At 44.6% G+C, this 25,225-nt stretch overlaps 1 protein-coding gene across 1 annotated transcript; it reads left to right on the top strand.

Annotated features, from left to right (window-relative positions):
* The first annotated feature begins 233 nt into the window (after positions 1-233).
* ipo5 (importin 5) lies at positions 234-25,185 on the top strand. Its single transcript, XM_088369095.1, has 26 exons — positions 234-402; positions 11,544-11,624; positions 11,953-12,145; positions 12,232-12,334; positions 12,485-12,581; positions 12,666-12,770; positions 13,721-13,843; positions 18,242-18,362; positions 18,470-18,557; positions 18,636-18,742; positions 18,845-18,969; positions 19,044-19,133; positions 19,204-19,377; positions 19,467-19,685; positions 19,759-19,842; positions 19,925-20,057; positions 20,129-20,250; positions 20,522-20,618; positions 20,753-20,925; positions 22,242-22,353; positions 22,434-22,489; positions 22,556-22,678; positions 22,755-22,974; positions 23,709-23,937; positions 24,032-24,173; positions 24,264-25,185. Exons 1-26 carry the CDS (start codon positions 325-327, stop codon positions 24,348-24,350), a joined length of 3,282 nt encoding a protein of 1,093 aa, XP_088225221.1. The 5' UTR covers positions 234-324; the 3' UTR covers positions 24,351-25,185.
* The last annotated feature ends 40 nt before the right edge of the window (positions 25,186-25,225 follow it).

The following is a 25,225-nucleotide window of genomic DNA, read 5'->3' as shown; positions in this document are numbered from 1 at the left end:
ATTTGTTTGTTTGTTTTTGTGAAACCTACACGCACACAAGTAGCGCTTTTTTGGTTTTCTTATTCGTATTCTAATGAGCATTTTCCCGCGATTTGATACATTTATTGGAGACACTCACTTTTCGACGGCCAGTCCGTCCAATAGACGAACAGAAATCATTTCAGCCAATGGCGCGCGTCTATGGGCCATCCAATGACCAATGGCTTTTAAGAACATTTGCTGAAATAAACCAATAGGAGGCTAACGCCGTCGTGTCACACAAGCTGGGACTGCCGGCCTCAAGTCGCCGCGTCTCCACCCGGCTGGTCTTTCTGGATCTCTGCGATGGCGGAACAGCAGCAATTCCACCTCCTGCTGGGTAACCTGATGAGCCCTGACAACAATGTCAGGAAACAATCAGAGGTAAGGATTCAACGGTTCCATTAGTTTCACGCCTGTCGAAGGAAGGTGTAGCAAAGTGGCGCGTCTTCTGTAGCCGAAGCTAACCGCCCTGCTAGTGCTATGTGTAGCCGCGCGTCAAGTTCGGTAGCCCACGTGCAATCTGATCCAGCATTGGCTAGTGGTTAGCTAACGCTACAATGCTAACCTGTCGGACCGTAGTGCGTAGTTTTGGTGGGCACGAGTGAACTCGGAAACAGGAATCATCTTCGTGACATTCGCAGTGTTGCACGCACCCACACGCGGTTTGCGTCGTTGACAGTCCCGTATATTGAGTGTAAAATGTCCCGGTGGTATTGGTATTGGTGGTATATCAAATCGTCAGCTGGTGTGATAGCTAGGCGTCCAGCTAACCCTAGTGTTCAGGAAGTAGCATGGAGCTACATAACGCAAGCTACTTCCCGGTGGCTAACGTAGCAGGGATTGAAAATTAGCACCGATTAGCGAGTGTTGGTCATTTGTTGTGTTGTAAAAATATTGATGCGCAAGCAAGGGTCGCGCTGTGTCACAAGCAACATAAATGAATGGCTCTATTTTAGGGTGCGCTAATGTGCGCGCGCAACTGCTGAATAACATTGTACTTTTCTTGCTTAATGTAACTAAGAGACACTCTGTTATGATACAATTGGGACTTTCCTCAAACTCTAATCATCCATCTGCCATCTTTTATGATATTATCTCGATTCTCGACTGACTTGTTTGAGTCGAGCTGTCGTCGTAGTGCACAATGACGACCCGCTTGTCGCGCCAAAGCTTTGCTATTACGAGGATTGTCCTGGACCTCTGCAGTGTCCAACAGTTTCTAGAAGATATTTGGGTCTTTTTAACCATCAGTAGTCCGCAATCTGACGTATTTCAAGCGCGATCTCTCTACCTCCGTGTGAACGATTGCAACTTGTCATCAATTATACTTAAGTTGAACATATTAGCTGAGCGTATTACGTCAACCAGACATCAGTCTCTTACCCGTTCAATGTCCGTACAATCAGTTTATTTCGGGAGGGCTACCCATGATAGAGTCCCCTGATGTTTATTTTATCGGACATTTAGTTTAGTTTAGTTTATTGATTAGCACAAATAACAGTGCAAGGAGGGAGACGAAGCCTAGGGCTTGTAAGAAGCTCCACTCCTGTTATATATACAAACAAAATGCAGAACAAACAAAGTGCTGTGCAGTCAAATGTCATTCAAGAGTTTAAGAAAAAAAAAAATATATATATATATATGCAAGTAAATAAACAAAAGCATAACAAGCTAAATATTAATTTGTCATATTTATATATGCATATATACGAGTGTGTATGTGTATTATTCATATGACGGAATGGATTATTGAGTGATAGTAGGCAGCTGACAACAGTGTACGCTACCTTTTTTTTACATACATAAACAGATACACGATACAAAAATAAGAAACAAGCGAAACAAAATAGACACTTATCGATGTTGAAGCAATCAAAGAGACACCAGATAGGATTAGCTAAAAGGGAACAAAAGAACTGTAAACAGAAAATAACAAAACAAAACAAGGAAGAATCTGAGTCAAAATTGTGGATTAAGTTGATGATCATAGTATTTATCAGCTGAGTGCGGTGGAGTAATTATGGACTGGTAGGATCTTGAGTGGAGAAGGTGGTGTTTCAGGTGCTTTGTATAAGCAGCCTGTGCAGATATGGATCGGATATGGATTGGTAACTTATTCCAGAGTGGGGGCCCTCTAAAGTGGATATTATTTTGATGGCGTGATGTTCGACAGAAAGGTGGGTGAAGATTGTCCCTCTGACTTGTTGGATAAGAATGAAAGTCTGATGCAAATGTAAAGAAATTATGAAAAGTGACTGGAAGACAGTGTTTCCTATATATGTATTTATGGATGAGTAGACAGGTTTGATGAATGTTTACTTTATCAATTGGCAGTAATGAATAATTTCTAAACAGTGGTGCCGATGGTTCATATCTATTTGAAAAAGAGATTATTCGTAGGAACTTCTTCTGTAAAATGAGTAATTTGTTGAGGAATGTTGGATATGTGGCTGCCCAGATTATGTTGCAGTAATTGAGTAAAGGAAACAGGAAACTATAATACAGAGTGAGATGAGCAGAAGGATGGACCAAGGGACAAACTTTTCATAAAATACCTAGCATTTTCATAGATCTTTTGCAAACCAAATCAATGTGTTCGGACCAATTTAAGTGTTGGTCTACTATAACTCCTAGAAATTTGGTGCTAGTGACTTGATGGATTTCGTTATTGTTTATGTAAAATTTGGTCTGTTCTTTGGGGTAAGATTTGTTTATGTTGCAGAAGATCATGAAGTTACATTTTTTTATATTGAGTGTCAACTTATTTGTTTTGAACCATTTTGTAATAGCGTACAACTCAGCATTCACACTTGCAATGAGGGAATTAAAATCATCGTGGGTGGCAATGAGGTTGGTATCGTCCGCAAATAACAAAGGGAGAAAATTTGAACAAGACATGGAAAAATCATTTATGTACACCAAAAATAATAGAGGACCCAATATTGAGCCCTGCGGGACCCCAAATAGTATTTTAGATCTGTTGGAAGAACAACCATTTAAATATACATATTGTTCTCTGTTGGCAAGATAGTTTGTGAACCATTTCAGGGCAGAATCCTTCACTCCATATCTCTCTAGCTTAGCGATAAGGATCCTATGGTCGACAGTATCAAATGCTTTAGTTAGATCTAGAAAGACACCAAGAGCGAATTTCTTATTGTCAAGAGCTGTTGAGATATGGTTGACAAGCTGAAGCAGTGCATGCTCAGTGGAAAACTTTTTGTGGAAACCATATTGATGCTTGTAGAGAATATTATTTGTTTCTAGGTGCTTTGCCAATCTTCAATAAACCAATTTTTCTAGAATCTTGGAGAAGCATGGAAGAATGGATATAGGCCGAAAATTACCATATTCATTTGTCTCGCCAGCTTTGAAAATAGGAATGACTTTAGCAATTTTTAGTTCTTGTACCCAATGCCAAATTTTAAAGATAAGGAGAAAACGTGTTAGTGGGATTATTATTGAATGGATGATTTTCTTAATAAGTAAGCTTCTGATCGCGTCATGGCCAGGGGCCGAGTTTTTCAAGCTCATGACAATGCTGTAAACTTCCTCAACACTAGGAGGGTCAAGAATGGAGAGTTCAGGAAACTGCCCTTTAATTAGGCAAGAGGGGCTTGTATCAGAGGTTGAGAAGCTAGATGCCAAGGTAGCGCCAACATTTACGAAGAAATAATTGAAACCATTGGAAATATCTACTGGGTTTGAATGGGCTCCATTTTTTCCCCAGCATCTCATTTGGGGTAGATGTTTTAGATGTTTTGCAATGTAATAAATGGTTGATAAGATTCCATGTTGTTTTGATGTCACCAGAGGCTTGACTAAATTTATCAGCATAGTAAGTTTGTTTTGTTTTCCTTAGTAATACTGTAAATTTATTTTTATATTTCTTGTATGTTTCTATATTTATAGGAGTGGGATTTGCAATAGATTTTCTATAAAGTTAATTTTTTTTACGTGAAGATTTTTTTAGTTCATCCGTTATCTATGGTTTCCCTTTGGAGTTATTTTTACGATTAGAAATTAAAGGAAATGAGGACTCTAATGCATTTGTGAGTATTGTTAGAAAGGAGTGATAGGCTTTGTTGACATCTTGCAACAGGATAACCTCATCCCATGACACAGAGCTGATGATAGATATAAAAGATACCATGTTTTTCTCGGTAAATTTACGGAATTTCATTTGATCACCAGTATGACCTTTGAGTTTTAGACCACTATCATTGTGGATGAAATTGAAGACAGGAAGATGCTCAGATACATCACAGATCAACAGGCCAGATGTTATTTTGTAGTCTAGAGCGGTGTTTCCCAACCACTGTGCCGTGGCACACTGGTGTGCCGTGAGAGACGTTCAGCTGTGCCGTGGGATTGTCCAATAGTAATTACGGAGCGCATTGTAAACAGGATCGCCAAACCACTCGTCAGTTCGCGGAAGGCCTGGTCAGCCACTTGCTAATCGAGAATCGGAGAATCTTGAGATTTCATATTGTGTCGGTCTGATTGTATTGCATCGGCACATATTCACTTTATGCTGTGTGCTTTTGCTAACAGTGACAGACAACTATGACGGTTGTGGTGTGTTTGCGGTCCAATGAAAATCAGAGCATACAGTTTATCCGGAGAACCTGGATTGATTATTTTTCACATACATTAGATAAACAGTCAAGTCGAGACACCTCGACTGTGATAGCCACTCAGCTGCTGTCAGAACAGCAAGTGACTTTTTTCTTATTGTTGTAATATTTATAGACCTAGTATAAAACGGTAAACAAAATCACGTTGATTCTTTTATTTTAATCACAATCACTTTAAATAGTTCATTTCTCACACCGTCTAAAACCTTTTTTAAAAAAACTGTCACTTTTGTCTTAAGGAATACAATTTAAAGAATACTTAGTATTTATTTCTATTAAGTTATTCGACTCTCCATACATATATAGGAATAGGACTTCACGTCTTTCGTTGTAATATAACTGATTTTAATGTAGGAGTTTAACAGATTTTTGTTGGCGGTGTGCCGCGAGATTTTTTCCAATGAGAAGGTGTGCCGTGAATGAAAAAAGGTTGGGAAACACTGGTCTAGAGAATTAAATAAAATGTTGTCAATGAGAGTGGTCGTTGAGCTTGTGATCCTGGAGGGTTTGTTAATAAGAGGGAAAAAGTTACTGGAATATAATGTATAAAGGAAGTCTGCTGTATGTGACTGCTTAGTTTCAAGTAAATTAATATTATAGTCACCAAGTAGGACACACAATTTATTTTCTTTGTTTATGATTTCTAGAGTGGAGTCGAGGGCTTCATTGAAAGTGATTTTATCAGAGTCTGGTGGTCTATATATACATCCAATTATCACATTTTTGTTGTTTATAAGTGAGCCAGATGAAAGTTCTATAAACACAGATTCTGCTACAGTCATATCAAAGTTAACACTTAGATCCTTTCTGGGAGAGAAATTGAAATTATCAATCACATACAGTGAGACTCCTCCACCTTGCTTGTTTGGTCTACATGAGTTTATAGGAGTGTAGTGAGAGACAGGGTAGCTAGATGTATTATCAACCATCCAGGTTTCAGTAAGAGCTATTACTGAAAAGGAATGTGTTAAGGTTGATAAATAGGTTTGCAGACCATCATGATTTTTAGAGATACTCCGTACATTAAAGTGGACAGTGGAGAATACATTTGTTTGGCAGTGGCCAGGAGAAGTATTGCACAGTATGTTAAACATATCTTCAGAAAAATATTCGCATGACAATTCAACAGATTTTAGGGAAGTGTAATTAGTATCTGGGTTCAAGAAGGACTCATAAATACCAGCAGTAACATTATCTAGGTCAAATGAATTAAATAATAAAGAGTCTAGATTCGGTGGGACAGAAATTCCTGCATTATTGAGAGTGTCACTGGATGGCATGAAGGGTGTAAGGGGACGTTCTACCTGAGTTGGATGTCCTCCCCGCCAGTTTCTGTTTGCCATGTTGTGCTCCGCTGTAATCCACCATTCTCGTCAGGAGGGTCCAATAGGTACCAGTTTATGGTCATCAGTTCAGCCATTGTAGATGTTGGGTTGCACCAGGCCATAGATCTTCAGTTCCTCCAGTTCACTCACAACAAGGGTTTTGACATCTTCTGGTGTTGCTCCGTTTGTTTTAATCCATACTTTGCAGTTTCTGACCCACGTTGCGAGAATCTTGTTTTCCTTCTTCAGTTTGCGTGCGTTCCAGGCTATCTCAGCATTCTTTGTAGTGAGGTGTTCATTTAGGTAAACACCCGTTCCTTTTAGTTTCCTCCCTTGCTTCAAAAGATCCACTTTATGTTTCCTATTGACGAACCGAATGATAATTTTCGGAGCATCTTTTGGTTGTTTTCGGTTTCTTGGGAGTGTGTGGCAAGCGGCAATGTTTCCTTTCTGGAGTTCCATATGCTTACTCTCGAAAAACTGTACTACCTGATTTTCAAGCATTGACAGTTCGTTCGATGGAGAGTCATCTGTCGAGGGATCCGGAGGACCCGCCGCCCTGGCATAGGAGCGGTGTGTTGTTTTAAGACCAGTGATTATGAGGTCTTCTTGTCGGGAGTACTGCTCCAGTACATCTACTCTCCGTACAAGCGACAGGATTTTCTCATCTTTCTCCTTGGATAATTTCTTAAGCTCCGTTAGTTCAGACGTTAGCTGGAGCAGGGTGGCTTGCTGCTCTAAGAGGTCTTGCCGTATCAAGTCAATGGATGATTTGAGTTCATTGTAGCCCTCATTTTTTTGGGGCGGCATGGCGTAAAGTTTGGGAATGAAAACCAGCTAGCCGCTACAAATCGCCTACCTCAACCTTGTCTGGAAGGGAGCTGTTGTCCAGGTAGGTGTCTTCGTGGTTAAGGCACCAAAAAGTTAAAATAATCGCTCTTTGTTTCTTACGTAGAGCTTTCGATGCTTGGCGCGCCTCAGCAATTTGCTTCTTCCAAAAGCTGTCAAGATCTGTACAAATCTCCAGCGTTCCTCTCCTGCCGACGGAGTGAATAATGAATGAATCGTTAGCAGTGCGCAACTACGATTGCATTCCCTGGGTACTCCGGTTTCCTCCCACATTCCAAAGACATGCATGGTAGGCCGATTGACCACTCCAAATTGCCCGTAGGTGTGAGTGCGAGTATCGTATTTGCCGGTGTATAAGTCGACTCGGTGTATAAGTCGACCCCGTAAAATTCGACGGAAATTTACGATTTTATGATATATCCTTTGTATAAGTCGAGCTCAATTGTTGGATTATATTAAACTTCAAAATTCAATCAGAAATATACGAAATTTATTGACGAAATGTGTTCAAATTCGCGAGTTTGTAGCGAGCGATCTATACGCCATTTTAAATATTATTTACTTCATGACCCTGTGATATTACGCGCAGAGAGAGACTAACAACAATGAACACTCTTAGAAACTGGTTTATTTTTAGTTAAGAAACAACAAATTATAATTATAAAGTGATTGCCGGTACATAGAGTTCAAAATTCGTCTTCATCGTCGCTATTTCCGAAAAGCTCGTTCCATTCGTTTTCGTTTAGTTTGTCGTCATAAAGGGCATCTTCTTGGTCTTCTCTATCCTCAGTTTCCTCCTCCTCTTCCCAGATAAGGTCGTCTTCTGTCCCATCGAGAGCGTTTGGCGAATATTTTCTAAGTGCCAACGGCTCTTGCGCCATAAAGAGTCCGCCTCGGCTGGTTCCCCATGTCGGCCAGAACAAGTGAAAATTCGGCCTCTTCCCCTGGAAGTCTGGCCAAGTTTGGCGAATATTTTCTAAGTGCCAACGACTCAACCGCCGTAAAGTGTCCGCCTCGGCTGGTTCCCCATGTCGGCCACCACAAGTGAAAATTCGGCCTCTTCCCCTGGAAGTCTGGCCAAGTTTGGCAAATATTTTCAAAGTGCGAACGACTCAACCGCCGCAAAGTGTCCGCCTCGGCTGGTTCCCCGTGTCGGCCACCACAAGTGAAAATTCGGCCTCTTCCCCTGGAAGTCCGGCCAAGTTTGGCGAATATTTTCTAAGTGCCAACGACTCAACCGCCGTAAAGTGTCCGCCTCGGCTGGTTCCTCCGGTCGGCCAGAACAAGTGAAAATTCGGCCTCTTCCCCTGGAAGTCCGGCCAAGTTTGGCGAATATTTTCTAAGTGCCAACGACATTCATTTAGACATGGCGATTGAATGTTTACGTACCGGTAGTTATTGTCGTTGCTTGACGCGCGATGACTCGCACATTTGCTCAATACCCAGTACTTCCCCCTAGCAGTCATCGTCGCTGCCTGGCTTTCGATGTCTGTTATTGAGGTGAGAATACCGTATTTGCCGGTGTATTGGTCGACCTTTTTCGATCCAAAACCGACCGAAAAAAATCGACCTCGACTTATACACCGAGTCATAAAATTTAACTTCGTATTCATCGCTTCAAATGTGATGGCAACCAAGGCCGTTTCTCATGCATCTCATTGTGCGTTGCACTTAGAAAATTTGAACCGGGCGGCGTGCGCGAGTGCGCGGCCCGCTGGAAGTCGAATGAGGCGCCGCGGCCACCTCCGCGGTGCTTATAAACAGCCGATCCGCTCGGCGGGGGCTATTTTGGCCACTTGGCTCGTGCGCACGGCCTCCCGGATGTGCCGGGCGGGTGCGCGAGCTTGCCGGCCGCTGGAAGTCGAATGAGGCGCCGCGAGCACCTCCGCGGTGCTTATAAACAGCCGATCCGCTCGGCGGGGGCTATTTTCGGCCACTTGGCTCGTGCGCACGGCCTCCCGGATGTGCCGGGCGGGTGCGCGAGCTCGCCGGCCGCTGGAAGTCGAATGAGGCGCCGCGAGCACCTCCGCGGTGCTTATAAACAGCCGATCCGCTCGGCGGGGGCTATTTTCGGCCACTTGGCTCGTGCGCATGGCCTCCCGGATGTGCCGGGCGGGTGCGCGAGCTCGCCGGCCGCTGGAAGTCCAATGAGGCGCCGCGATCTCCTCCGCGGTGCTTATAAAGTGCCGATCCGCTCGGCTTGGAGCTATTTCCGGCCTCCCGTTGGTGCCGGGCGGCGTGCGCGAGCTCGCCGGCCGCGATCTCCTCCGCGGTGCTTATAAACAGCCGCATGCGCACGGCCTCCCGGAATTTGAACACATTTCGTCAATAAATTTCGCATATTGAATTTTGAAGTTTAATATAATGCAACAATTGAGCTCGACTTATACAAAGGATATATCATAAAATCGTAAATTTCCGTCGAATTTTAGGGGGTCGACTTATACACCGAGTCGACCTGTACACCGGCAAATACGGTATTTGAAATTGTTGATGAGGATGCGTGTTAATGCGACGAACGCTTTATAATGATTCAGTTTCTCGCTGTTTGATGAGCCTGACGGACGCACACCCACGCACAATGAGATGCATGAGAAACAGCCTTGGTTACCATCACATTTGAAGCGATGAATACGAAGTTAAATTTTATGACTCGGTGTATAAGTCGAGGTCGATTTTTTTCGGTCGATTTTGGATCGAAAAAGGTCGACTAATACACCGGCAAATACGGTAGTTGTTCATCTCTGTGTGCCCTGCGATTGGCTGGCAACCAGTTCAGGATGTCCCCCGCCTACTGCCTGATGACAGCTGGGATAGAAATGGATGGCTATTACCTCTAGATACGACTTCAAATGTTTAGTACACATTTATTGGGGAACATTGTGGTCATTTTACAAACTTTTTTTTTTCTTGAAAGCTGCCATTTCTTTCGAATACATCGAGCTATCGTTATAGTCAGCTCCCACCGCTTCTTGAATCATCATTCACAAACTCACTTGTGTATGTAAAACATACACATCCGTGCCTATCTGTATTTTGGTGGTCTTTAAATAAAGTTCTATCATCATCATCATTTTTCAATGTCTTGTACATCGAGGCTATGGGGTAGGATGGCAAGATGGAAGCCTTATCTTACAAAGAAAAACACCCAAGCCCAGCTAGCTACATTTGTCACAAACTCTTTTTTGCCATAATTGCAAAATAGATGTTGGTGCAAATGTAACACTGCTGGGGTAAAATCCTTAAAATAATCTTGTCTTCCTTTGCAGAAGTCTGAAAACCTCTGTCCTATTATGCTATGATTTATTAGTCATCGCCAGTGTTGGGCAAATTGCTTCCAAAATGTAATTAGTGACTAGTTACAATTCCAAAAAAGTAATTGAGTTACTCCTTCATAAATGTAACTAGTTACTAGGGACAGTAAGTAAAAACTTTCAATTATGTAAAAGAATTCAGATTTTAGAGCATGTCAATACAGTTGCATAAAGTAGAACAACATAGACCAGTATTTAATTTAATGTAATATTTATTGAATAAAAGTGTAAAATACGTAGAGAATAAATGATGAATTCTCACACACCTTCCAGACAATTGCTCACATCAGCTGGACGTGCACTTTTCCATTTTTTTGTACGGTAGAACTCCTCTGATGGGGGGGGGGGGTTACAGCATGGAGTGGCCGACAATTCGGTATATGATAATGTTAACAGTGTTGTCTTCTTACAGTCCAATGCTGAAAAACATACCAGGTATGCCAACTTCCTCATTTAAAGTCACAAAGCCACATTTCACTTTTAGTAACTGTAACGGCGTTATAACAATTAAGATAGTAATTGAGTAGATCATCCGTTACTGAAAAACCTTAGTGGTCTTAGTAACATCGTTACTTCTAACCCCCTTTTTCCCAACACTGGTCATTACTAATTGACTTACTTTTTGTAGAGGACTACAACTCCCTGCAGTTAAAACAACTATTTGTGTTGTTTCATTGGTATTGTTTGGCGCTTTACAATAAAACAAGATTGGAACATTAAAGGTATGCGTATCATAATTTAAAAAATGGGGATTGACTGGTCAGCCTTTTTAAATTTTAACAAGTCTTAACAAGCCAGAAAAATTGTGATCGGTGACTGAAACATGCGAGTTTAGTATTTGAGTTTACATACAAATATACGTCTCCTACTCCTTGGTGACAAATTCATTTGAGCTGTGGCCTACTTCACGTCCAAACAAGAAGGAAAAGTCTCACCCTACCGTCTGTTCAATTGTTTAGCAGTCACTGGTGCCAAATACAGCAATCTTGCCATGTCCTTGCTTTGTAGCTACTGCGACCTACCCTACTGTGGGTACTGCAAATACAAAATACAGTTTGTTATACCATAAAGTATTATGTCCAGAAGGGAATCGGATCAAACGTCTTCAGGGGATCTCCATATTTTTGCCACCAGGTTATTGTATTTATCTATTTTTTTTTTAATCCCATTTAAAAAATCTTGTTTTGCAATTGAGTTGTACAGGTTGTATAGGTCACAAACCAAGATGCTTATTCTCATTGTGAAGATTTCCAATCTGAATTGATTTGTTGTTGTTACACTGCAATGGTGCCTATCGCAAATGTGCCGCTGAAGGACAAAATAAAAAATCTGAATTGTCACTTGACCCCATGTATTGAAAATCCAGCCTCTAACCGCTGTCTATTCTGTATTTCCAGGAGACCTATGACACTATCCCCGGTCAAACAAAGATCACGTTCCTTCTTCAGGCCATCAGAGATCCATCTGCTGCAGAGGAGGTGCGTGCGCATCTGTACACTTCAAAGAAGCCAACATGCACATGTTAAATATTTCGCTGACAAATGTAGTCCTCTCATTTTGGCTATGACAACTGCTTGCTATGAGTCATAGCTTTGGTATTGGGGCATGTGTGTGAGTCTACCGGCTGCTTGATCCCTGCGCTAGGGCGCCTTCTCGTTACCTCCAAGCTGATATTTTTAGTTTTTGAAATGGGAGAAGGCTGAGAAACGCTCCTTCTGGGGAGGATGCCGCCGAGATTGCAAAAGGGTTGTTTATGGCAAAAAATGGGGGGGTTGTTGAATAGTATTTTTGTTCTCCACCCACCAGGTCAGACAGATGGCAGCGGTGCTTCTGCGACGGCTGCTGTCATCCTCCTTTGAAGAGATTTACCCCGGCCTCACGGTTGACATGCAGACAGCCATTAAAACTGAACTTCTTACCAGCATCCAACAGGAGACTTCACCAAACATCCGCAGGAAGGTCTGCGACATCGCGGCAGAGCTCACCCGCAACCTCATTGGTAATATTTGAATCCGTTCCAATGTCATATTAGGAGTTAACTTTCCATGACAGGGTTTATATAATATTTCTTATTTTGAACTCTAGATGATGATGGGAACAACCAGTGGCCAGAGGTGCTCAAGTTCCTTTTTGACTCTGTCAATTCAGACAATGTTGGCCTGCGAGAAGCAGCCTTACACATATTCTGGTGAGATTCATTCTAGTCGTCGTATTCACTGCAGTCGTGTGTGTGATGTTGATGATCAGGATTCCAAATCTTTCTGAATTGTGAAACCTTTTCTTTAGTGGATATTCTTCAGATTTTTTCTGGCTAAAAGTTTGTCTTGCTTGTTTCTAGGAATTTCCCAGGAATCTTTGGCAACCAGCAGCAGCATTACATGGACGTTATCAAGCGCATGCTTGTTCAGTGCATGCACGATCAAGCAAACCCTCAGGTAAAACGTGCCTAAAGTTTAGGTCGGATCAGTTGACGCTAGAAACGTTTGTGATTAGTTTCTTATGCATTCCGCACCCTTCAGATCCGTACGTTGGCTGCCCGGGCTGCATCCTCTTTTGTCCTGTCCAATGAAAGCAACTCAGCCCTGCTTAAGCATTTCTCCGACCTACTGCCAGGCATCCTGAACGTAAGATTCTTGCCCATTCTTCCGTCACAAATTTATTAGGCTGGCTTTTGAACTTGCAAGGATTGTTGTCACAATCGCAACATTTTCCTTAAACGATACCATGGTGAAAAACATCAGTAAGATGCAGTGGATGATGACTCACAGCTAAACAAATTCACCTTTTTAATTCAAACAATTACTTTAAGGATACTAAGTAAATGAGTTAGAATGAATTCAAACATTATTTGGAGCATTTATCAACGTTTAATTTGGTTTCGTGTCTGCTTGCTCTGCCTGTGATATAGTAGGTACGTTCTCAACACCACCCAAAGCCTGGCCGGCCGGGGTGGGTGGGTGGTGGTGGTACAAAAGTATGGCGGCCTGCCAGGCTTATATTGCATTGGGGGAATCTTGACTGAACTTGCGAGCTGCTTGAATTTCTTTCAGGGATGTAAAATAGTCTCCCAGAGGTGCTGTCTGGATTTGAACTACCTGCTAGCCTCACTGATCTTTTACTACTGCCTCCTTCTCTCATAGCCTTTTTGCTTAAGAAGGATGCTTCAAAGGTTCAAAACTCAAGTGTGTGTGTGCGCCCGACCTCAGTCCTGTTCAGAACTGTTGGCGCATCCTCAAGCAAAGCTCTGTGAGATTTGAGAGCCAGTTTACATCCAAACTGCAGCTGTGGGAGGCTAGTTTGACACCCTGCAAAGGCAATTCAGGCAGAAGCTGCTCACAAATTCAATGGGAGCAAGAAAGCTGGAACTTTACCTGTTAAGATGGTCTGTCTTAAAATTGCTTTTGATTGCTACAACAATCTACCACCTAATGCTGCAAATTTAATAAGTGGATTGTTTTCAGTTCTTTGCAACCTATGGAATGTATCAAACAGCTGCCTATAATAAATTGGAACGGTGCATTTTAGGAACCATGAATTTGCACGGTTAATGCCTGCCATTGTTGGTTCTGATCAGGCAGTGAATGAGTCCTGCTACCAGGGAGACGACTCGGTCCTCAAGTCTTTGGTGGAAATTGCCGACACGGCACCTAAATATCTGAGACCAAACTTGGAGGCCACTCTGCAACTCTGCCTCAAGGTGAGTTGGGAAACCACGCAGCATTAATTTTGCACTGCACTGGATTAGGGGTCGACTGATATGAGGTTTTCTATAACCGATGCCGATATTTAGGTCAGAGGACGTGTAAATAAAAAATGTTATGAATAAATATTAAACTATCAAAATAAATGTAAAAAAATCCAACATTGCATATTAAAGGCCAGTTGTGCTGCACAGTTTGGCTGTAGAGGCACCTGCTTCCTCTTTTTCTTTCTGTGCATCCTTGTATATTTGGAGGTGGTGGCACCTTAGGTGACTCCACAAATTGGTTGTTTTACCTTTTTCCGCTCCCGAGCTCACCGGTCCATTGCAGATACTGCACGTGGCTTTCCCTGGTGTTGGCTCAGTGAAATGCTGCCATACTAGTAGATTTTGATTTTTGTTGTTTTGCCACCAGACAGCAATTACTAAACAGAGGAAACATTTAGTTAGCATTTTAGTATCTTCAATTCTGTCTGTAATTCCAATATTTATACACATTTACAATCTAATATTAGAATTTTCCATCCATCCATCTTCTTCCGCTTATCCGGGGTCGGGTCGCGGGGGCAGCAGCTTTAGGAGGGACTCCCAGAGTTCCCTCTCCCCAGCCACTTCATCCAGCTCATCCCGGGAGATCCCAAGGCGTTCCCAGGCCAGCTGAGAGACATAGTCTCTCCAGCGCGTCCTGGGTTGTCCCCGGGGTCTCCTACCGGTGGGACATGCCCGGAACACCTCCCCAGGGAGGCGTCCAGGAGGCATCCTGATAAGATGGCCGAGCCACCTCATCTGGCTCCTCTCAACGTGGAGGAGTAGCGACTCTACTCCGAGTCTCTCCCGGATGACCGAGCTTCTCACCCTATCTCTAAGGGAGAGCCCGGACATCCTGCGGAGAAAACTCATTTCGGCCGCTTGTATCCGGGATCTCGTTCTTTCGGTCACGACCCATAGCTCGTGACCATAGGTGAGGGTAGGAGCGTAAATCAACCGGTAAACTGAGAGCTTTGCCTTTTGGCTCAGCTCTCTCTTCACCACAACGGACCGGTACAGGGTCCGCATTACTGCCGACGCTGCACCGATCCGCCTGTCGATCTTGCGCTCCATCCTCCCCTCATTCGTGAACAAGACTCCAAGATACTTGAACTCCTCCACTTGGGGCAGGATCTCATCCCCGATCCGGAGAGGGCATTCCACCCTTTTCCGATCGAGGACCATGGACTCGGATTTGGAGGCGCTGACCCTCATCCCGACCGCTTCACACTCGGCTGCGAACCGTTCCAGCGAGAGCTGGAGATCACGGCCTGAAGAAGCAAACGGCACCACGTCATCTGCAAAAAGCAGAGATGTGATGCTGAGGTCCCCAAACCGGACCCCCTCAACGCCTCGGCTGCGCCTAGAAATTCTGTCCGTAAAAATTATGAACAGAATCGGTGACAAAGGGCAGCCTTGGCGAAGTCCAACCCTCACTGGGAACGAATCCGACTTACTGCCAGAAATGCGGACCAGACTCTGGCATCGGTGATACAGGGACCGAACCGCCCTTATCAGTTGGCTCGGCATCCCGTACTCCCGAAGCACCCTCCACAGAACCTCCCGAAGGACACGGTCGAACGCCTTCTCCAAGTCCACAAAACACATGTGGACTGGTTGAGTGAACTCCCATGCACCCTCGAGGATCCTGCCGAGGGTGTAGAGCCGGTCCACTGTTCCACGGCCAGGACGAAAGCCACACTGCTCCTCCTGAATCCGAGGTTCGACCTCCCGACGGACCCTCCTCTCCAGCACCCCTGAACAAACCTTACCGGGGAGGCTGAAGAGTGTGATTCCCCTGTAATTGGAACACACCCTCCGGTCCCCCTTCTTAAAGAGGGGAACTACCACCCCAGTCTGCCAATTCAGAGGCACTGTTCCCGATGTCCACGCAATGTTGTAGAGGCATGTCAGCCATGACAGCCCCACAACATCCAGAGCCCTTAAGAACTCCAGGCGGCTCTCATCCAACCCCGGGGCCTTGCCACCAAGGAGTTTTTTAACTACCTCAGTGACTTCGACACCAGAGATTGGAGAATCCGCCTCAGAGTCTCCAGGCCCTGCTTCCTCAATGGAAGGCGTGTAGGTGGAATTGAGGAGGTCTTCGGAGTATTCTCCCCACCGACTCACGACGTCCCGAGTCGAGGTCAGCAGCGCGCCATCCCCACTGTAAACAGTGTTGACGTTGCACTGCTTCCCCCTCCTGAGACGCCGGATGGTGGACCAGAATTTCTTCGAAGCCGTCCGGAAGTCATTCTCCATGGCCTCACCAAACTCCTCCCACACCCGGGTTTTTGCCTCAGCAACCGCCGAAGCCGCGTTCCGCTTGGCCGTCCGGTACCTGTCAGCTGCCTCCGGAGTCCCGCAGGCCAAAACGGCCCGATAGGACTCCTTCTTCAGCTTGACGGCATCCCTTACCGGCGGTGTCCACCAGCGGGTTCGGGGATTGCCGCCACGACAGGCACCAACGACCTTACGGCCACAGCTTCGGTTGGCCCCCTCAACAATGGAGGCGCGGAACATGGTTCACTCAGACTCAATGTCCCCCGCCTCCCCCGGGACGTGGGAAAAGCTCTGCCGGAGGTGGGAGTTAAAGCTCTTCCTGACAGGAGATTCTGCCAGACGTTCCCAGCAGACCCTCACAGAGCGTTTGGGTCTGCCAGGTTGGACCGGCATCTTCCTCCACCATCGGAGCCAACCCATCACCAGGTGGTGATCAGTTGACAGCTCCGCCCTTCTCTTATGTTTGAACATGGTGTTCATTATTGAAAATCCGTGTCGAGCACAGAAGTCCAACAATAGAACACCGCTCGGGTTCAGATCGGGGGGGCCGTTCCTCCCAATCACGCCCTTCCAGGTCTCACTGTCATTGCCCACATGAGCATTGAAGTCACCCAGTAGAACGATGGAGTCCCCAAAAGGAGCGCTCTCCAGCACTTCATCCAGGGACTCCAAGAAGGGTGGGTACTCTGAGCTGCCGTTTGGTGCATAGACACAAACAACAGTCAGGACCCGTCCCCTCACCCGAAGGCGGAGGGAGGCTACCCTGTCGTTCACCGGGGTGAACCCCAATGTGCAGGTGCCCAGCCGGGGGGCAATAAGTATACCCACACCTGCTCAACGCCTCTCACCGTGGGCAACTCCAGAGTGGAAGAGAGTCCAGCCCCTCTTGAGAGGGCTTTTACCGTAACCCAAACTGTGCGTGGAGGCTAGTCCGACTATATCTAGTCGGAATTTTTCTGCCTCGCACACCAGCTCGGGCTCCTTTCCAGCCAGATAGGTGACATTTCATGTCCCAAGAGCCAGCTTCTGCAGCCGGGGATCAGACCGCCAAGGTCCCTGCCTTTGGCCGCTGCCCAGCTCACACTGCACCCGACCCCTCTGGCCCCTCCCACAGGTGGTGAGCCCAATTAGAAATTAAAAAAATATATATAAAAAATTCAAGCTGTATTTTCAAAATGATGTGTAAAAGATCCAACACCATTCAGAATCAATAAAAAAAATTAGATAAATAACTGTCTTGTTTCTCATCCTTGTATGCAAAAGCAGTGCTAAACCCTGAGTGATTTTTGATATTGACTGTTAACGTTAGACAGGTTTGATAAGGAATATAACTGCGACGTCATCTGTCAAACATCACTATTACGCTAATTAAGTCCACTTTTACTCGCAGTACACAATAGATTCTTGAGCTGAATTTCATTAATGCAAATACGTTGGATGGAAACCTGGCTAGTGTCTGCATCAACTATAATGATTCCCCAAAAAAATGTCATGCAGTTCTTTTCTCCTCCAGTGGTGTGTGGGTGGAGTGCAGCGTTTGTAAGCGTTACACCTACGCCACCTCACGCACAGACTATAATTCTCAGACTCGTGGAAAAATAAAACTTAACTTATAACATTGCAACTACTAACATTATGTAAGCAAACTCCTGATAGCTTTCAACTATAGTCCTTCAAGTGAACTGCAAGTTAGCGAACTTTCAACCAGCTATAGCTACCTGTTCCAGACGGTTCGGTGCACTTAGTTTTTTTTCTTTCACTAATTGAAGCAACACTTAATAGTTTACTAGTATCATACAGTAAATGTATGACCATAGGACTTTGAAATATCAGAATGTAAGCCTTACCTGTTGTTGAGTCGGTATTCCAAACGTTTTGGTTTGGGATCCTTCACGAAGGAACTGCATGTTCCACTGCAGCATTTACATGGGGGGCTGCCAGCGGACATGCCTGACTTTAGATCAGCGCTACTAAACACAAATATTGCCGATGCATAGAATTAGAAAATAGCAAATATCGGCCAAACGAAATATCGGTTGACCGGATACTATGCTTTTGATGTCAACACTCGCCATGTTTCTTCAGCTCTGCGCCGATGGCAACTTACCCAACATGCAGAGACAGTTGGCATTGGAAGTCATTGTCACCTTGTCAGAGACGGCAGCGGCCATGTTGAGAAAACACACCGCCATTGTGGCTCAGAGTGGTGCGTCGTCCTTAATTATTCGCTGCTATCTCAGATTGCTACTGATGCTTTACCAGAAGACACTCTCGAGAACTCCTCGGTTATTAAAAATTGGTCTGTGTGTCTAGTGCCCCAGATGCTGGCTATGATGGTGGACCTTGAGGAGGATGAGGACTGGGCCATGGCTGATGAGCTGGAGGATGATGATTTTGACAGGTAACTTGTATGCTGCTGCCCAAATGAAAACATTGAAGCAGCACTGTCACCTGAGGTGCTTCCTCTGTCACCAAACAGTAATGCAGTAGCAGGAGAAAGTGCTCTAGACAGAATTGCTTGTGGCCTGGGAGGAAAGATAATTTTGCCTCTGATCAAGCAACACATCAGGCAGATGCTGCAGAGCAGTGAGTAAATGTACATTGACAGGCAGCAACTATAGCACTTGTAGTTGGATGCATCCCCCCGGAGTGCGGTGAAGGTAAAATAAAGCTAGTGTTGGTTTCCAGCCGACTGGAAGTATCGCCATGCTGGGCTGATGGCGTTGTCGGCCATTGGCGAAGGATGCCACCAGCAGATGGAGGCCATCCTTAATGAGACGGTCATCTCTGTGCTGCACTATTGCGCTGACCCAGTAAGAACTCTTTTCTTTTTTAACGATGCTGCTCATTAACGTGGGTAAACCAACCTAAAGTCAATTCTCCTCAGCATCCGAGGGTGCGCTATGCTGCCTGCAACGCTATTGGACAAATGGCTACAGATTTTGCACCGACCTTCCAAAAGAAGTTTCACGATAAGGTAAAGTCCAATTAAAGTGAGTCGGTCCAGTTGAGTTTTGTTTGTGGACTACGACCTCCTTCCCGTCCAGGTGATCCCCAAACTGCTTCAGACCATGGAAGACCAGAGTAACCCCCGAGTGCAGGCGCACGCTGCTGCGGCTCTCATTAATTTCACAGAAGACTGCCCCAAATCTCTGCTCATCCCTTCCCTTGACAACTTGGTGAAGCACCTCCATTTCATCATGGTAGCCAAGTTACAAGAGGTAGACAGACATCTAAACTAAAATCTTTCATTTTAGTCACTGCGCAGCTTCAAGTTCTTCAGAGTTCTTTCTTTCCTTCTCAACCCTAGTTATTCCAAAAGGGAACCAAACTGGTCCTTGAGCAAGTGGTGACCTCCATTGCGTCTGTGGCGGACACTGCAGAGGAGAAGTTTGTGCCATACTACGATTCGTTCATGCCCTCGCTCAAACATATTGTGGAAATTGCCGTGCAGAAGGAGCTGCGGCTACTTCGGGGCAAAACCATCGAGTGCATCAGTCTCATCGGTCTCGCTGTTGGCAAGGAGAAGGTACGTCAAGTGCAGTAGCTGATGCATGCTCCCTCGTTCTGGTTGTCCTAACCAATTTTTTTGTTTTTGTTAGTTCATGCCAGATGCCTATGCTGTCATGCAGCTGCTTCTCAAAACCCAGACTGACTTTAAAGACCTGGATGACGACGACCCACAAGTGAGAAGGCTTGGTATTACTTGAAACCATTGCAAGGCGCTTGTGGGTTGGCAACTTATTTTGTTTTATTTTTCAAAAAAAGATCTCGTACATGATCTCAGCCTGGGCCAGGATGTGCAAGATCCTGGGGAAAGATTTTCAGCAGTACCTTCCTGTGGTGATGGGCCCCCTATTGAAGACTGCCTCCATCAAACCTGAGGTGGCTCTGCTTGACAGTAAGTTAGTTTTGTGCTTGCACTGTTGGCTTTTATTTTGATAATGTTTCAGCAAGCAATGTTTCTTATAGCCCAGGATATGGAGAATATATCAGAGGATGACGGCTGGGAGTTTGTCAACCTGGGAGACCAGCAGAGTTTTGGCATCAAGACCGCAGGCTTGGAGGAGAAGTCCACCGCTTGCCAGATGCTGGTAAGCATCTGCGATTTGCAAAAATATTTCATCCTGTTCAACATTTTGTCATATCATCATATATTACAAGAGAAAAAAAATTATGACTATTTTTTCTGATTTTTATGGTTTTAAATCGTGTAATGTTCCTTCTACACAATTTTTTGCGACCGTCACATACAAGCGCAATAAAATTCTTTTTTATTTTTGTAAAGTAACAGTGTAAACTTTTGTTCAAGTACTACGAGACATCAAAAACGTTGCCATTGATCAACTAATATTTGTGTTTCAGGTATGTTATGCCAAAGAGTTGAAGGAAGGCTTTGTAGAGTACACTGAACAAGTGGTGAAACTGATGGTTCCTTTACTCAAGTTCTACTTCCACGATGATATCCTTGTTTTTGACTCATCGAATATTTTGCAAGGATGACTGAACTCCTCTCAAAAGAAAAATGTAACCAAATAATTCTACCAGCCAGGAAGAGGAATGCTTACTAAAGAGTTATTTCCTTAACTCTGTCACGTGTGCGAGTGGCGGCAGCGGAGTCCATGCCCCTGCTGTTAGAATGCGCCCGGGTTCGGGGACCGGAGTACCTCACTCAGATGTGGCTCTTTATGTGCGACGCCCTAATCAAGGCCATCGGGACGGAGCCGGACTCGGACGTCCTGTCGGAAATCATGCACTCTTTTGCCAAGGTAACGTGTCATTTCACTGCAAGAGATGCTTGCTGTTGTGCTGTGCTGTTGTTTTTTTTCCCTCCCCAAAGTGTTCAGTTCAGCAGATTCCCTGTCATTCAGAAACCTGCTAGCTAAGTGTTTTCTCCCTCGTGCCCTTTGTTGTACATTTTTTTTCCCCAAAGTACTCTCAACACGGCATCACTGTCATCAACATTAGTCAAAAAAAAGGCTGTTAGCTCAGTGCTAACATGCTGTAGGAAATCTCAGACGGACGGGCTTACGGGAAAAGCAGTGTGGTCATCAACCAAACTACTTAGCTTAGTCATGACAGTATCAGACATATATTCTCTACTGGAAACATTTGGTTCTGCGGGAGTTTATTTGGCGTAGGACTGAGCAATTAATTGATTCAAATCAATACCACAGTGTAGTCGGTACAATGTGCAAAATTCACAAAGGCTACAAAAGGAAAAAAAAAAAAGGAATTTCTTTAGATCATTTGGCATAGGTATATTTTATTTCTAGTGTGTCTAGATAAGTTAAATGGTTAAGGAGTTCAGTCCATATGTTTACATACTGTACCATTGTTTCATGAAACAAAATGATGGAGCCATGGATTTGTTTGCATTATGTTGTAATCTGATCTATGTTTACGCTACCAAATTTTACCAATATTTACGCTACACTTTGGTACAATTTGTCATAGCATGCTTAAATCTGCATATCAAATTAACTCTAAAGTTGATGAACCAATCAAAGTGACAGCCATTTGGTACAAGCCTAACCCATAATACCTAAACATAGCACTTTTCTGGACATTCAAAGACTCTTTTCCGTAAATATACTCCTTATTCATTTACTCACACATTCCCAATCTGGTGGTGGTAAACTACGTAAGTAGCCACAGCTGCCCTTGGGCAGACTGACGTTAGCGTGGCCACCAGCATGCACCAGCGGCTCTTATGAGCACCACCAAATATTCACACCCAGCCGGTGTCAGTGGCACTGGAGTTAAGAGGGTGAAGTGTGTCACGCACGGACACGACTCGGGCACGACTCGGGCAGAGCGGTGGTTGCACAGCCGAAATTCCAGTAACAGGACGACCTGCTCTTTGGCGGAGCGGCGGATACCGGGAATTATAATTAATATTGTAATTTCTTTATTGCTTGAATTGGTTAAAAAAAAAAAATGGAGAGGACCTTGAAAAAACAAGCCCATATTAAACCTCAATATTGAGATGTGGAAGGGGGTACAATAAAATTATTTTTTGAAATCGTTGAGCCGTACTTAAAGGAATTTCAATGCGCTCAGTTTTCTGTCTCTTCTCACCTAGTGCATCGAGCTGATGGGCGATGGCTGTCTGAACAATGAACATTTTGAGGAGCTGGGTGGCATTTTGAAAAGCAAACTAGAGGAGCATTTTAAGAACCAGGAGCTGAGGCAGGGTGAGGCTTGATAAGCAAAGACTTCATGTTGCCTCCTTGGACAAATTTCTCATTTTGACACACCACATGTGTCCTTACAGCTAAGAGGCAGGATGAAGATTATGATGAGCAGGTGGAGGAAACCTTGCAAGATGAGGTAAATGTTAATCATATGTTGCATGAAACACTATGCACTCCTAACAACCCCTCGCTCGTGTCTCAGGATGAGAACGACGTGTACATCCTGACCAAGGTGTCGGACGTCCTGCACTCTGTTTTCAGCAGTTACAAGGAGAAGGTGCTCCCTTGGTTTGAACAGCTGCTCCAGCTCATTGTCCAGCTCATAGTACGTGTTCATTCATTTGGCTCACCAATGAAGGAATTTATTGCACTGTTATTCCTGACTTTATTTTGTGCTCCAGTGTCCAAATAGGCCATGGGCTGACAGACAGTGGGGGCTGTGCATTTTTGATGATGTGGTGGAGCACTGCAGCCCTTCATCCTTCAAATACGCAGAGTACTTCCTGCGACCAATGTTGCAGTCTCTGTGCGACTCTAGCCCCGAAGTTCGCCAGGCAGCCGCCTATGGCGTTGGTGTCATGGCACAATACGGAGGAGAGAACTACCGGACGTTCTGCACAGGTACTACTGACAACCTGTATTCCTTTCGTGTAGGTGGTATGAATTTTTATGGGGTACAGTTTTTGTCCCGCAGATCTATGCAAAAAAAGCTGGTGTGGCCTGTATTTTCACTGTGCACTTGAATGATGGTGTCAGTGGGTTGCTATGCAAACGTAACAAAATAATTTTGGACTAATGGTGGAGTCGAAGAGCAATATGAATTGGGTTGAACAAATTTGCCAGATGACAACTTTGGGGGTCTGTCACAACAGTGCATAATTACATAATGACAATTGACAAAAGTGATAAACATGATTTGTCACTGCAAAAGTTGGGAATATCATTGAAGTTATAGTCAGGGGAGGAGTGGATCCAAATAAGAGGCAAGCTGTCAAAATGTGGGTAAAACCAAGAACCTGGACCCAATTGAACACTACGGTTTACAAAATGGTGTCCTACATGCAAAATAGGATTCTGTGTAATTATGACAGTTCCGTTGGAGAGTAAATATTTGTGTGAAAACAAGTTATTCAAATAAGTACCGCCATAAGACAACATTTTGTGCTGCTGCGTGACTAGTCCTTTGTATAGTACGTAAGGACTCCCTGTATTCTAAAATTGCCCAATGCAAGGAAGTGCTTTTGCAAATGTGTGCATTTGCATTTTGGTACTACATGGGGAAAAAACTCCATTGGTCTGAGGATGGTTTCGCGTGAGAGGTGGCAGATATCATGTCCCATGTTTTCCCGTTCCAGAGGCCATCCCCTTGCTCTTCAATGTCATCCAGGCAGCCGATTCTCGCTCAAAGGAGAATGTCAACGCAACAGAAAATTGCATCTCGGCTGTTGGAAAAGTAATGAGGTTCCGGCCCGAGTGTGCAAATGTCAATGAAATTCTCCCCCACTGGATCAGATGGTTACCTCTCAATGAAGATAAAGAGGAGGCTGTCCACACCTTTGACTTCCTGTGTGATCTCATTGAAAGGTATGATGGCATTCAATCTGCACTTCCTTTGAGTCGTGTGATGACTGGAACAGGCATCTTGAAGTGATGCTTTTCTCATTTCTGCTTTACCCAGTAACAACCCTATTGTCCTTGGACCGGACAACTCCAACCTACCTAAACTCTTTGCCATCATTGCTGACGGAGTAGCAAACGAGTCTGTGAAGAGCGAAGATGCTTGCAGTAAACGTCTGGCTAATGTGGTCCGTCAAGTACAGGTGAATTCCTCCTCTGCTATTGTCACGCAGCCGAGTGAACTTGTTGACCGCTCGCTGCATGACGACCACGAATTGCTTTTGTGTTCCCAGATGTCGGGAGGATTGTGGTCCCAGTGTATAGTGGCGCTCAGTGAGACGCAACAGAAAGCAATACAAGATTTACTGAATGCTGCCTGAGCCACCTGGTCATACTCTCACCCATAAAGTCCTTGAAGAAAAGTTGACACACTCCTCGTCTTGATCTGCAGTGTTGGATGCTGGCTTCAAGCTTATTATACATACTGCACTCAATTGACTGGAGCGAAAATTGAGAACCCTGACGCCATGAACTGATTGTCTCATCTCCTCTAGCTAGGTGTTTATTTCCAACCATTCCCTCAAGTCTAACATGCATCTGCCCAGAGATGTGTTGCCCATCACAAATTCACTAATAATGATCGGGGGGGGGGGGACTCACTTTAGGGGGAGGGTAGCATATGGGACAGGACTTTCTATTGGACTGCAAAGCTCAGTGAGTTGAAAATGCACATTGGGCAATCACTGCCTGTTGCCTGTGAATTTTGTTTTTCTTCCTTCCCTTTTTCTGGATCCTCATTACATGGGGGGAGAAGACCTCTGTGAGAGAGGATGCTTCCAAAGTACCAGTAGTGGCATGTTTTAAGTGGCTAACTCTTCTAGTGAACATAGTGAATTTACTTATTTGGGGAGTCACTGTCAACTTAGCAGCTTCCTGTCCTATCCATAGCCTTCCGAATTGCTGTTCAGATGAAAAAATAATTTGCGTCCACCCCCCGAATGTCAGAGCACCACTTTTAGGTAGCATTGGGAAGGGGTGGGGTTGGGGGAAATCCCAACCTGTCGTTGGTCGCTACCAACCAAGTTGAAGTCTAACTGCTTGTTGCGAATTTGTGCGTGCTACCATACTCATTATGGTGTAACCCTTTACAGCCCTGCAGGTATGTGGTGAAATTCACAAAGTACCTACAATAAAATTCCATTAAGAATTCTGAAAGTTTTCATTTGAACTTTTGTGCATGATGTGGCTAGGGGTT

Source organism: Syngnathus floridae, chromosome 2 (assembly GCF_059516105.1).
Source record: "Syngnathus floridae isolate MCC-2025c chromosome 2, RoL_Sflo_1.0, whole genome shotgun sequence".
Taxonomy (NCBI): domain Eukaryota; kingdom Metazoa; phylum Chordata; class Actinopteri; order Syngnathiformes; family Syngnathidae; genus Syngnathus; species Syngnathus floridae.
The sequence above is the reverse complement of the archived record's forward strand: the minus strand, read 5'-3'. Positions and strand labels throughout refer to the sequence as shown.

Bases quoted from the DNA above. Each gene is read 5' to 3' on its own strand.
- ipo5 (XM_088369095.1), top strand. From the start codon at position 325: ATGGCGGAACAGCAGCAATTCCACCTCCTGCTGGGTAACCTGATGAGC. The intron at 12,771-13,720 runs GTAAGATTCTTG...GGTTCTGATCAG, and splicing joins TACTGCCAGGCATCCTGAAC to GCAGTGAATGAGTCCTGCTA. The intron at 20,926-22,241 runs GTAACGTGTCAT...CTTCTCACCTAG, and splicing joins TCATGCACTCTTTTGCCAAG to TGCATCGAGCTGATGGGCGA.